Source organism: Penaeus vannamei, chromosome 25 (genome assembly GCF_042767895.1).
Source record: "Penaeus vannamei isolate JL-2024 chromosome 25, ASM4276789v1, whole genome shotgun sequence".
Taxonomy (NCBI): Eukaryota; Metazoa; Arthropoda; class Malacostraca; order Decapoda; family Penaeidae; genus Penaeus; species Penaeus vannamei.
The window spans coordinates 30,924,667-30,937,166 of NC_091573.1; the positions used below are offsets into that span (position 1 = coordinate 30,924,667).

Below are 12,500 nucleotides of genomic sequence, written 5' to 3' on the forward strand. Positions count from 1 at the left end.
GTGTGTGTGTGTGTGTGTGTGTATCATATTGATAAGCCCACTCACACACCTCAGTATACAGCAGAAGACAACCTGTGCACAGGTGTCGTGATTCCCTTCCAAGTGTGTTCATAATGGTTTACAGGTGTGCAATGCTTGCCTTTGGGATCAGTACCTTTTTTCGTCCGAATCCTAGGGAAATGTTGAAAGCTAACCGAAGTTAACCCAAAATAAAGCTTCCTAGACATTAGAGTTTATTTGTTCACTGAAAGTCTTACAATAGATATGTAAAAGATTACTATCCTTCTAGTAATAGAATATCTTCAGGGAGGAAGTTTATATGATTTTCTTCACAGAATGAGCTTGTGGTATTAATCTTTCTGTGATATATCAAGAAGGATGGGACTGTACCAGAGGCATAGCCCATACTATATATATATATATATATATATATATATATATATATATATATATATATATATATATGTGTGTGTGTGTGTGTGTGTGTGTGTGTGTGTGTGTGTATAAAAAGCCGTGGATATTGTTCCGGCACCGGATTTTATAAAAGTTTGGCTATTCGTCCGGCATACATAGGCACTAACTCCTTGCGCGCAAACACACACTCGCGCATCAGCCTTGCATACAAACTTTGGCGCTGTTTTTGCGTTGTTCATTGTTCATGGCCAAGGGTCGATCATCGATTATGTTTCCTTCTAAGTTGGAACCGAATTTGCCAGTTTTGCTGTTGTGGACAGCTTGACCAAATTTCAGGAGAGCACTTTCGCACAGTTTAAGAAAGTAAAGCCAGAGTTGAAGTGCTCCAACTAAGTGTTTGCCTGCATCCGGAAATACGGCAATTGGGAGGGGGTTCGGGGGGCATAGCCCCCGGGTTAGGAGGGATTTTTGGTTCATACGACGATCCTACTGGTAGTGCGTGCGTTTAAGATGCGGTTCACTCGCCCTTTTGTTCGCGCAACACCGTGTCGAATCATCCGTAGCCGAAACTTCTCTCGGGTTCCTACTTTCTTTATCATCTGAAATGCTATCCTTGGCTTGGATTTTCAAATTCCCACATTCTTTTGCTTTTTAAAATGCATGGTATAAACGAAATCACCCCCTCCCCCAACATTGTTGGCGGTCCTATCGTTTAGAGGCACAATAAAATCACAGAATATGAGTGAAAATCACAGAAATGTCAAACTGTAGCAAACTTAGCATGTATGTCCATTCGGTCTTAAGAATTATTAAAATTTTTGATGTGCGCCCCTACAAGAGTAGTAGCTCTTCAGAGCAGGTTTCCGACAAAAAAACGCCGGAAAAAATATCCCGGCAGAGTCTGGATCCGACTATGAATATTGCATGAAATGACAAAGACAGAATTAATGACAGTGCGCAAGCGCGAGTGTATGCCAGACGAATAGCCAAAATGTTATAAAATCCGGTGCCGGAACAATATCCACGGCGTATATAAAAATATCTTTCAGTTATTAGGTCTATGTAGAGTAGGTTAGTTTTTTTGGGTTATCATAGATTAGGTTTATTTAGGGTAGGGTAGGTTTGTTTTGTTTTGATTTGATTAGGGTAAGTTTGATTTTTTTCGGCCAGGTTAGGTTAACCAAACCAAACCTAACCTAACCAAAACGAAAACCTAACCTAACCTAACCAAAACAAACTTAACCTAACCTAATCTAACCAAAACAATCCTAACCTAACCATATCAAATCTAACCTAACTTACCCAAAGCAAACCTAACCCAACCAACCAAAACAAACCTAACCTAACCTAAACTAAACTGTTAAGGTTAAACAAACCCAACCTAACCTAACCAACACAAATCTAATCTAACTTTAACAATCCTAACCTAACCAAACAAAACAAACGTAACCTTACCAATCCTAACCTAATCTAACCAAAACAAACCTAACCTAACCTTAACAAAAATGATGTGCCCCGACTCCAAACGTCCAAAAAATCATCGCCAATTTCAGTAACACTGCTTTCTCCAGGATTCCAGGATTCGAACTGATCCGGATGCTCCTGCTTCCGTCTTACAACCAATCACAGAGAGCCTGATGTTGCGCATGCTCAGACTCACCAGCCAATCAATGCGCGCAAAATAAGTGTTTCTCGAACATAGTAGGTTCACGGCTTTATATATATACTTCGTAATCATTATCATCATTATTACTATTATCATTATCATAATGATCATTAATATTATTGAACATCATTGTTATTATAACTATGAATATTTTCATTCGTAATATATCAATTATTGTTATATATATACTTCGTTATCATTATCATCATTATTACTATTATCATTATCATAATGGTCATTAATATTATTGAATATCATTGTTATTATAACTATGAATATTTTCATTCGTAATATATCAATTATTGTTAATATTATCATTACTATCGTTACTGCTATTGCCATTGTTACTTGTCATTCTCATTCTCATATTTATTATCATTATTTTTATTATCATAATCATTATATTGATGATGACGGTGGCGATGATGGTGATGGTGATGAGGATAATAACAGTCATATTGATGACCATGATAATAATAATGATATAATTCGTAGTAGCAATAGTATTAATGATTATGATAATAATATCATAATGATAATGTTAGTAATAATGATAATGATAATTGTAGTAATGATATACAATATCAATAACAATGATGATGGTGATAAAAATAATTATAATAATAATTATTATATAAGTAATAATGATAATAACAATGGTGATGATTATAATGATGATAAAAAAATAATGATAATGAATATGATAATGAAAATTATAATGATAACAATAATGATCATAAGAATACTATTGATGATGGTAATAATAACTATAATAATCATAATAATAATCATAATAATAGCAGCTATAATAACAATGAAAATAATTATCATTAACGTTGTCATTATCATTATTGTTATCATTAATATCATTACAGATATTCCATCATTATCATTATTACTGTTATCATTATTATCATTGTTATTACTAATATTATCATAAATATTTTTTTTAGTATTGTTATCATCATTACCATTGTCATTATTGCCATTGTCATTATAATTGTTATTATCATCATCACCTTCATCGCCACCGTCATAATGAACATTGTCATAATGAGTATGATAATGATAGTAATTATGATAATTATGATGAGTAAAAATAAGAATGATACCAATAATAATGACAATAGCAATAATGCTAATGATAATAGTGATGATAAGAGAATAGTATCGAAAATAATGAAAATGATAAAAAGATACAAAAAAATAATAATCAAAAACAAAAACAATAAATGATAATGATAACAATAACGATAATGATACTTTTGACAACGACAACAATGCTAATGATGATAAAGACAGTTATGTCCTTGACACTGAAAAATGATACCAGGAGCCTACATCTACATCTGAAAAAAACTAGTGTATATAAAACTACACTTGGAAAAAGAGCAGCGGTTTTTTTACCTTTTCCCCTGTAGTCCCATTGGTTTCATGAATAGTAATGGATGAAGACCGCAGTAGTTTAAGTACAAGTAAAACATTGTTCAATAATGTTGTTTTTTTTAATCTCTTTAATTTTTCTTTATTATAGGTAGCTAGCTACCATCTTATATCTTCTTTCTCCTCTTCCTCTTTCGAGAATCTGATTCTCTTCTTTCTTCTTGTTTCGCTTCGCATGGTTTTGTGGGATTCTCAAAAGTGGTGAAAAAAACATTATTTATAATAGTTTTACTAATCAAGACCAAAACTGTACACATGAAAGATCCTAAAATGATACCCTAATCCAAGGCACAGGCTTGGCTTGCCAGCCCTAGAAAGAAAAGGCTTGCCAACCCCAGAAAGAAGCTTGGCAAAACCGGAGAAGAATCTCCAACACCAAGGAAAAAAAGCCAGGCGACCGCGGGGTTAGAAATGACCGAAAAAGATGAAGTCAAGCAGCGTTTTGCCGGCCTAAAAACGCCGCAATTTTAGGGTTTTCGATGGTCAGGCACTGTCTCTCGGGGGAGAACCACCAGTGGATGTCCTTGTAGACCTTCGTGGTGTTGTCAGTGTGGAGGCGTTCGCAGATGTCACACATGGCGTTCCTCAGGATGTCTCCGCGAATGACCGGCTTGTATTTTCGCTTCCATCTGCAATACGAATTAGAGCAAGTACTTATAGACCTTGGGTTAAAGCGCGCGATCACGGCGATATTCGCATTAATTTTATTGCAATTGGATTACCTTATTATACATACGAAGCCAAAAAGTCCTGAAATTTCATGGTAAACGCGTTTAAGGATATATTTACAGCACTTTACTGATGACACGCTATTGTTCATCGTATAGCGTTTAGAATGCTGTCCGTACCATTATAGATACGACATTATATTCTACTCGTGTTCATCAACCTAGATATTACTCACAAGAAATATTCGTAATAAGCCGTGTGGTTATTCTTCAAGTAGATGAGGTAGTTGGCAAGAGCCGTCACGTTGGGGAAGGCCAAGGCGTTGATGACTGAATGCGGGGGGGCGTTCTTGACGTAGTTGCCCAAACCCCACACCACGGGCACCACGTAGTTCCTGCAGAGATCGCGTCGTTGGTGAATCACAATGCTTCTTTAGTTTTATTGTTGTTTGTAATTGTTTTTTTATTATCTTATATCTTATTATTGTTTTTATTATTTTCTTGTTGTTTCATCTATTTTATCTTTATTCTTGTTTATTGTCATTATGTTATTATTTGTTTATTCTTATCTATTCTAATTGCTATTTATTGTTATCTCTTATAGTCATGTTATTATTATCTATTATCTTATTCATTATTATCATGCGATTGATATGTTAATTAACTTTATTTTACTATAATTTTCATAATGTTATTATTTTCATGATGTGAGCAACTTTCGCATGGCATTCTTATGCTTTAAGTTGTGGGTAAACTTATAGCAAAAAAGGAATAAAAGAATGCGATAATGGTAATGATGACAGTAATAATGATAATAATGATTATAATGATAATAATAATGATAATAATAATAATAATGATAATAATAATAATAATAATAATGACATTAATAATAATAATAACATTAATAATAATAATAAAATAATGATAATAATAAATAATAGCTACAGTAATTATCATAATAATAATGATAATAGTAATGATAGTGATAATAAAAATGATAATAATGATAATGCTAAAAAAATGATAATAATGATAATGCTAAAAAAATGATAATATTGATAATGATAAAAATCATTTCCTCTTTTATAAACTTTTTTTTACAGTGTATATTAACCCTTCCTGACACGGCACACTCAAGGACAAACCTCAAGGTATAGTAAAGCTTCTCGGTGATGTAGTCCTCGCAAAGGGAGTTCTCGAGGGCGAGGTAGAAGTAGTACTTCTTCTCCAACATGCCCTCGCAGTCAGACTGGCCCCGGATGCACGTGAGAGTCCCACACGCCCCGTAAATGTCCACTGTAACGTGCTTCTGCAGTTGCTTCACCAGTCTGTCCCCGAAATCGGAGGGTTAGACTGAAGGATTGGAGAGAGAAGGATGGGGTCTTGGTGGTCGTTAATGGTCGGTGGTTTAAGCAAATAGATGTGACTGATTTGTGGATTTGGAGATGGTTGAGGATTAGTAGGCGAGTTTGCTGAAAAATGGAGGAGAAACTTAGTGTCGTGAATCGTAGAACTGTAAAGAAAAAAACAAGCGACAAGGGAAACATATGGGCGGAGCAATACGCAAAAGGGAGTGGATATATTATGATCATGAAAAGAGAAGAGAGAGAGAGAGAGAGAGAGAGAGAGTGAGAGAGAGAGAGAGAGAGAGAGAGAGAGAGAGAGAGAGAGAGAGATAGAAAGATAGAAAGAGAGAGAGAAGGGAGGGGTGGGATGAGGAGTGGAAGAGAGAGAGAAAGAAAGAAAGAGAAGAGAAGAGATAGACAGATAGACAGATAGATAGATAGAGAGAGAGAGAAAAAAAAGGAAAATCTCAGCGCTTACTCCTCCCTGCCGCTCATGGAGTTGCAATCGGAGACGAACCAAGCGATGAGTCTCGTCTTGTTCCTCATGACGGCGGTCGGCCTCCCGATCTTCCTCTCGCCGAGGCTCTCGTACATGCCGTAGCTATTATGATTTATTAATCATTATTATTCGTGCATGCTGTAGCTATTATCTATTTATTTATTATTATTATTTGTGCATGCTGTAGCTATTATTTATTATTTATTATTATTATTATTATCATTGTTCGTGCATGCTGTAGCTATTATTTATTTATTTATTATTATTATTATTCGTGCATGCTGTAGCTATTATTATTATCTATTATCATTATTATTATTCGTGCATGTTGTAGCTATTATTCATTATTTATTATTATTATTATTATCATTGTTCGTGCATGCTGTAGCTATTATTTATTTACTTATTATTATTATTATTCGCGCATGCTGTAGCTATTATTATTTATCTATTATCATTATTATTATTCGTGTATGTTGTAGCTATCATTTATTATTTATTATTATTATTATTATTGTTCGTGCATGCTGTAGCTATTATTTATTATTTATTATTATTATTATTATTATTGTTCGTGCATGCTGTAGCTATTGTTATTTATTTATTATTATTATTGTTCGTGCATGCTGTAGCTATTGTTTTTATTTATTATTATTATTAGTCGTGCATGCTGTAGCTATTATTTATTTATTTATTATTATTAGTCGTGCATGCTGTAGCTATTATTTATTATTATTATTATTGTTCGTGCATGCTGTAGCTATTATTTATTATTATTATTATTGTTCGTGCATGCTGTAGCTATTATTTATTATTATTATTATTGTTCGTGCATGCTGTAGCTATTATTTATTATTATTATTATTGTTCGTGCATGCTGTAGCTATTATTAGTATTTATTATCATTATTATTCGCCCATGCTGTAGCTATTGTTATTTATTTATCATTATTATCCGTGCATACTGTAGCTATTATTATTATCCATTATCATTATTAGTATTCATGCATGCTGTAGCTATTATGATTTATTAATCATTATCATTATTTGTGTATGCTGTAGCTATGATTTATTTATCTATTATTATTATTATATGTGCATGCTGTATCTATTATTTATTATTATTATTATTCGTGCATGCTGCAGTTATTAGTATTCATTATTATTATTATTCGTGCATGCCGTAGCTATCATTATTATTTATCATTATTATTATTACTTGTGCATGCTGTAGCTATTATCATTTATTATTATTATTATTATAGTTCGTGCATGCTGTAGCGATTATCATTTATTTACTATTATCATTATGCGTGCATGCTGTAGCTATTATTATTATTATTTATTATTATTATTCGCGCATGCCGTATAGAAAGTTACACTTTTGCATGGGTTTGCTTTTAGTTCCTCGGGTTTTTATGTCGGTCTGTTTTTTTTTCTTGTATTTGTCTCTGTTTGTTTGTCTGTCTGATTCTCTTTTCTTTTACTTTTTATAAATCAGTCCCTTGAATATGACGGGATTTTTCCCCTGATGACATTGCATTAATCTGTCCTTTGCATTTTTTTTTCACTGTCATCTGAAAATTTGTTTGTCTGTTTTTTTTGTGTCCGTCTCCTACGAGAATTTATCTTTTGTTTATGTCCTTTTTTTTCTTTTTTTTGTGTGTCGTTTGTATAACTGTCTTTTTTCGATCATGCTCTTGTATGACTGTATTTTCTAGAGCCGTATAATCAGTTTGTCTATTTTGGAGTATCTATTTTTTGAAGGTAGTATTGATTTTGATTTGTTGAAGTTAATTACCCGTCTCTTAGATAGTCCCTGGAATACAATGTCTTTCTTTTCTTAGAGAAACTTCGTCTTATTATCGGTATGTCACGTTCTTTCTATTTTTTTGTGATGTTTGACGATTTAAAGTTATATGTACTTAATTTTTCAAAAATCAAGAAATACTATGATATAGGCAGTTGTGTCTCAATTGAAATCATAGGGAATACTTGAATATATTCATATATTTATATGCCAAGGAACATCTTTCAAAATAAGACATTGAATGTGTAAATCATAACTAATAGACAGACAAGAATTCATCAAAATAAACACTGAAATAGAGGAAAAAAAATTAATTCAACATGTTTAGATTCCCTGTGACAGATTAGATCCCCTTCCTTGCCTTTCCGATCCTATTCCCGCTCCTCTCCTGTGTCTCTCAAACCCCCATCCATCTTCACCTTTCCTTCTTCTCTTTTTCTAATCTCTCAGCAATCCTTTCTTTTCTCATTCAGGTTTAATAAGATCCCCCTTTTAATGAATGAATGAAGACTCTTTATAACCTGGACTTTCCCTTGAATTTACGAAAGCGGTTTTCCTCTCTTTTCATGAATGAATCAAGGCGCTCTACTCTCCTTTAATGAATGAATAAATACTCTTTCCTCTCTTTCAATGAATGAATCAAGATGCTCTACTCTCCTTTAATGAATGAATAATTACTCTTTCCTCACTGTCAATGAATGAATCAAGACGCTCTAATCTCCTTTAATGAATTAATAAATACTCTTTCCTCTCTTTTAATGAATGAATCAAGACGCTATATTCTCCCTTAATGAACGACCCAAGGCGCTTTTCCTTTTTTTTAGATGAATGAAACAAGACGTTTTTCTCACTCACGGCGCGTAGATATCGGCGTCGTTGCGGTAGTGTAAAGTCCAATTGAAGACGCCGTTGTAGCTGGAGAGGCCCCCCGACTTGATGCCCCGGATGTGGTAGGAGGCTTCGTGGGTGACGATGACGTAGCGGGTATGGGGGGACCTGTTGCTGTTGGGGGGGGGGGGGCATGGGGGTATGAGGAACATTGTTTTTTTTTGTGGATTATAATTATCAAGGGGAGTATTTAAGGTTTCTGTAGGTTTATATCTGGTGAGGAGTTTAGTTGTTTGGGTATGATATTTATTGATTGTTTAATTTATTAGTAGCGTGTCCTCTAATAACATTTGTGATTCGTGTTATATACATACATATATACTTATATATATTATATATATATACACACACATATTATATATGCACACACACACACACACACACACAGACTCTCTCTCACTCTCTCTAGCATACTGCATAACATAATGTATCATGCTAGTTTACAGACCATTTGGGTTTGCACGTATTCGGCATGTTGCTGACTTGTGGGGGATTCTGAATATACGCCCCCTCGTGTGTGCCACCCAAGACAGCCTGGGATGTGACACAGGCCAATGAGAGGTCAGCGCAGGTTGACCCAGTCTCACTCGCTTAGACACAGACTCACCCACTCTACGAGAGCTACCTGCCTCTTTGCTGGCCGTGTCCCCGCCTCACCAGGGTGGGCTGGCCGCGGATCCACCTGAGTCAACTCGTGTGTCAACCGTTATTAATAAATAGTCAGCCATTTCCCGTATATTACTCTGCCCGACCAGTCTCTTCAGAGGCGTGGGTTCGAATCCCACCGCTGCCACCAGCTGCAAGAGGTGATGAACCTCCTCATTGATACTGGTTGGCAGAAGTGATACTAGTTAAACGGCTGACTATGAATGTTAACACATAAGTTGAACAGAACACAATGCGAAACTGGTCAGCGCTAAGAGTGGATCTGTGGCAGCCCCCCCCCCTTGGCGAGGCAGTGGCACGGTCAGCAGAGAGGCCGGATTGCTTTCTTAGTGGGTGAGTCTATGTCTGAGCAAGTGAGTGAAAGTATGTCAACTTGCACTGACTTCTTATAGACCTAGGTCATGATCCAGGCTGGCTTGGGTAGTGTACATGGAGCATATATTTAGAATTGCCCCATGAGGGAGCAGCATGGCAAACCCCTGCAAACCTGCATAGTCTGTGAGCTTGCACGATACATAATGTTATGCAGTATGCTGTATTGATAGCACGTGTTCGCCATGCTGCTCCCTCGTGGAGCGACCAAGGCCTATGAGAAGTCAATGCAGGTTGACCCAGTCTCACTCACTCAGACAAAGACACCCACTCTACGAGAGCGATCCTGCTTCTCTGCCCCCGTGCCCCCGCCATGCCAGGGGGGCTGTCGCGGATCCACCCATAGCACTGACCAGTTTCGTATCGTGTTTACCTCGTGTGTTAACTATTATTAGTAAAGAGTCAGCTATTTAACTAGTATCACTTCTGCCAACCAGTATCAACGAGGAGGTTCATCACCTCTCACGCTCTCTCTGTCTATGTATATGTATGTACATGTAGATATGTGTGTATGTGGATGTATTTATGTAAAACTATATGCATACATTTGAAATATATTTCTGTTTGTTTTTCTTTTTGTTCTCTGCACGAGTAAACTCCTTCCCGAAATAATAGACAGTGAATTTAAAGAAAACCTCCCCCTTGGCCTCGCCCAGAGAAAACTGCCTCACTGGAAAGACCTCCACTTCTTTCTCCTTCCCCCTCTCCCCCGCTCTCTACCCCGGCACTGACCTCTGATCCGGGAAGCTGCTGTCGGCCGCGTTGGCGTGCCACAGGACGGCGTCCAGCTGCGACAGCGGGTAGCGGTTGCGGTCCTTCGTGAACACGCAGTTGGTGTAGCGGCAGCCCTGCTTCACGAACGGCTCGTGGCCCTCCTCCAGCTTGAAGTTGTACTGCGGGGGGAGGGGGGGGGACTTCAACCTTCAAGTTATTATTAGGATGATTGGTTTGACGTTTGTAGTGTGTCTTAGAAGCTTCTGCTGGAATGTGTATCAGATGCTTCAAACTGACGTTGATTTTATAAGTTACATTAGGTCCCTTAAAAGAGCTTTGTTTAATGGGCTAAACTTGAAATGCATTGTATTATTTTTGTGCATTTTGTCCTGGTCAACAAAGTTTGTATCATTTGTATCACTGTATTATCACATTCCCTGTGACGAAGCTTAGACAAATTAGAAATCTGTGCAAGACGTGTGTCGAGTAAGGCTTTGCTCCACTGCACAACCACGAATATGAATCCTTAAACCTAATGGCAGATATCACTTGTAGAATGGATGGGCATTTGACTAGGGCATAAGTCGCATTGTAAAAGCTGGAGACTGACGAGGGCAGACTGTGACGGCATGCAAATTCAATGAGAAGCACAAGTCAAGTTGTGTATCATTGTATATTGGCCTATTTTGTACAGACAATATTACATACCATGCATTAACATATGAATTTTCTCATTGGATTTGATTGCAAGAAAACACTTTTTCCTTAGCATGAAAACTGGCCCGAGTTTCGCGCGTTTCACAATTTCGCGCAGCCCACTATATCATGTGTGTGTAAAAGGGAAACCCGAAAATCTGTTAGATATTTAACTCACGTAGTTCCACTGAAGGATTTTCTTCATGGACGCCTCCTGCTCGGGGTCAAGGACCTCCTCCGCTTGGATCCTTTTGTAAGTGTCTGGAGCCCTTGAAGTCATGAGGGTTGCCATTAGCATAAAAACAACGACAAATAATCATGTTGCCATACACATTGTGGCTTCCATGAAGTAGAGAGCAGTACCATTAGCATAAAAAGATCCTGCTGCCATACTCATTTTAGCTTCCACAAAGTCAAGAGGGAAACCATTAGCATAAAAAACAACAACAAATAATCTTGTTGCCGTACGCATTTTGGTTTCCCTAAAGTCGAAAGGGTAGCACACGAATAAAAAAGATCCTGTTGCCATACGCATTTTAGCTTCCATAAAGTCAAGAGGGATACCATTAGCATAAAAGAACAACAACAAATAATCTTGTTGCCATACGCATTTTGGTTTCCCTAAAGTCGAAGGGGTAGCACACGAATAAAAAAAGATCCTGTTGCCATACGCATTTTAGCTTCCACAAAGTCAAGAGGGAAACCATTAGCATAAAAAACAACAACAAATAATCTTGTTGCCATACGCATTTTGGTTTCCCTAAAGTCGAAAGGGTAGCACACGAATAAAAAAGATCCTGTTGCCATACGCATTTTAGCTTCTATAAAGTCAAGAGGGATACCATTAGCATAAAAGAACAACAACAAATAATCTTGTTGCCATACGCATTTTGGTTTCCCTAAAGTCGAAAGGGGTAGCACACACGTAAGAAATGATCCTGTTGCCATACGCATTTTGGCTTCCATGAAGTCAAGAGGGATCCATTAGCATAAAAAACAACAACAAATAATCTTGTTGCCATACGCATTTTGGTTTCCCTAAAGTCGAAAGGGGTAGCACACATAAGAGATGATCGTGTTGCCATACGCATTTTAGCTTCCATAAAGTCAAGAGGAATACCATTCGCATACAAAACAACAACAAATAATCTTGTTGCCATACGCATTTTGGCTTCCATAATGCTTAAAGTAATCATGTTCAGGACTTGTAATATCGGACACTGATTTCTGAACAATGTGTGGCTGAAGGATACTCACCATTCTCGCGGTTTCGACGGGGAGAGGGATCTTCTGATGGCGCTTTTGCAGGAGTGAAG

The 12,500-nt window shown here is 36.7% G+C and overlaps 1 protein-coding gene across 1 annotated transcript in view; it reads right to left on the reverse strand.

Moving 5' to 3' along the window:
• Positions 1–3,736: 3,736 nt before the first annotated feature.
• Positions 3,737–12,500, reverse strand: part of LOC113821734 (alpha-(1,3)-fucosyltransferase C) — a 13,842-nt gene continuing 5,078 nt past the window's right edge. The window contains exons 2-9 of the mRNA XM_070139425.1: positions 12,442–12,500; positions 11,363–11,453; positions 10,507–10,667; positions 8,704–8,850; positions 6,019–6,141; positions 5,340–5,522; positions 4,428–4,586; positions 3,737–4,152 (exon numbers count right to left, since the gene is read on the reverse strand). The exon at positions 12,442–12,500 is cut by the window's right edge and continues 42 nt beyond it. Coding sequence (XP_069995526.1) covers positions 3,954–4,152; positions 4,428–4,586; positions 5,340–5,522; positions 6,019–6,141; positions 8,704–8,850; positions 10,507–10,667; positions 11,363–11,453; positions 12,442–12,500 — 1,122 coding nt within the window. The 3' untranslated portion in view covers positions 3,737–3,953. The remainder of the gene's footprint in view (positions 4,153–4,427; positions 4,587–5,339; positions 5,523–6,018; positions 6,142–8,703; positions 8,851–10,506; positions 10,668–11,362; positions 11,454–12,441) is intronic.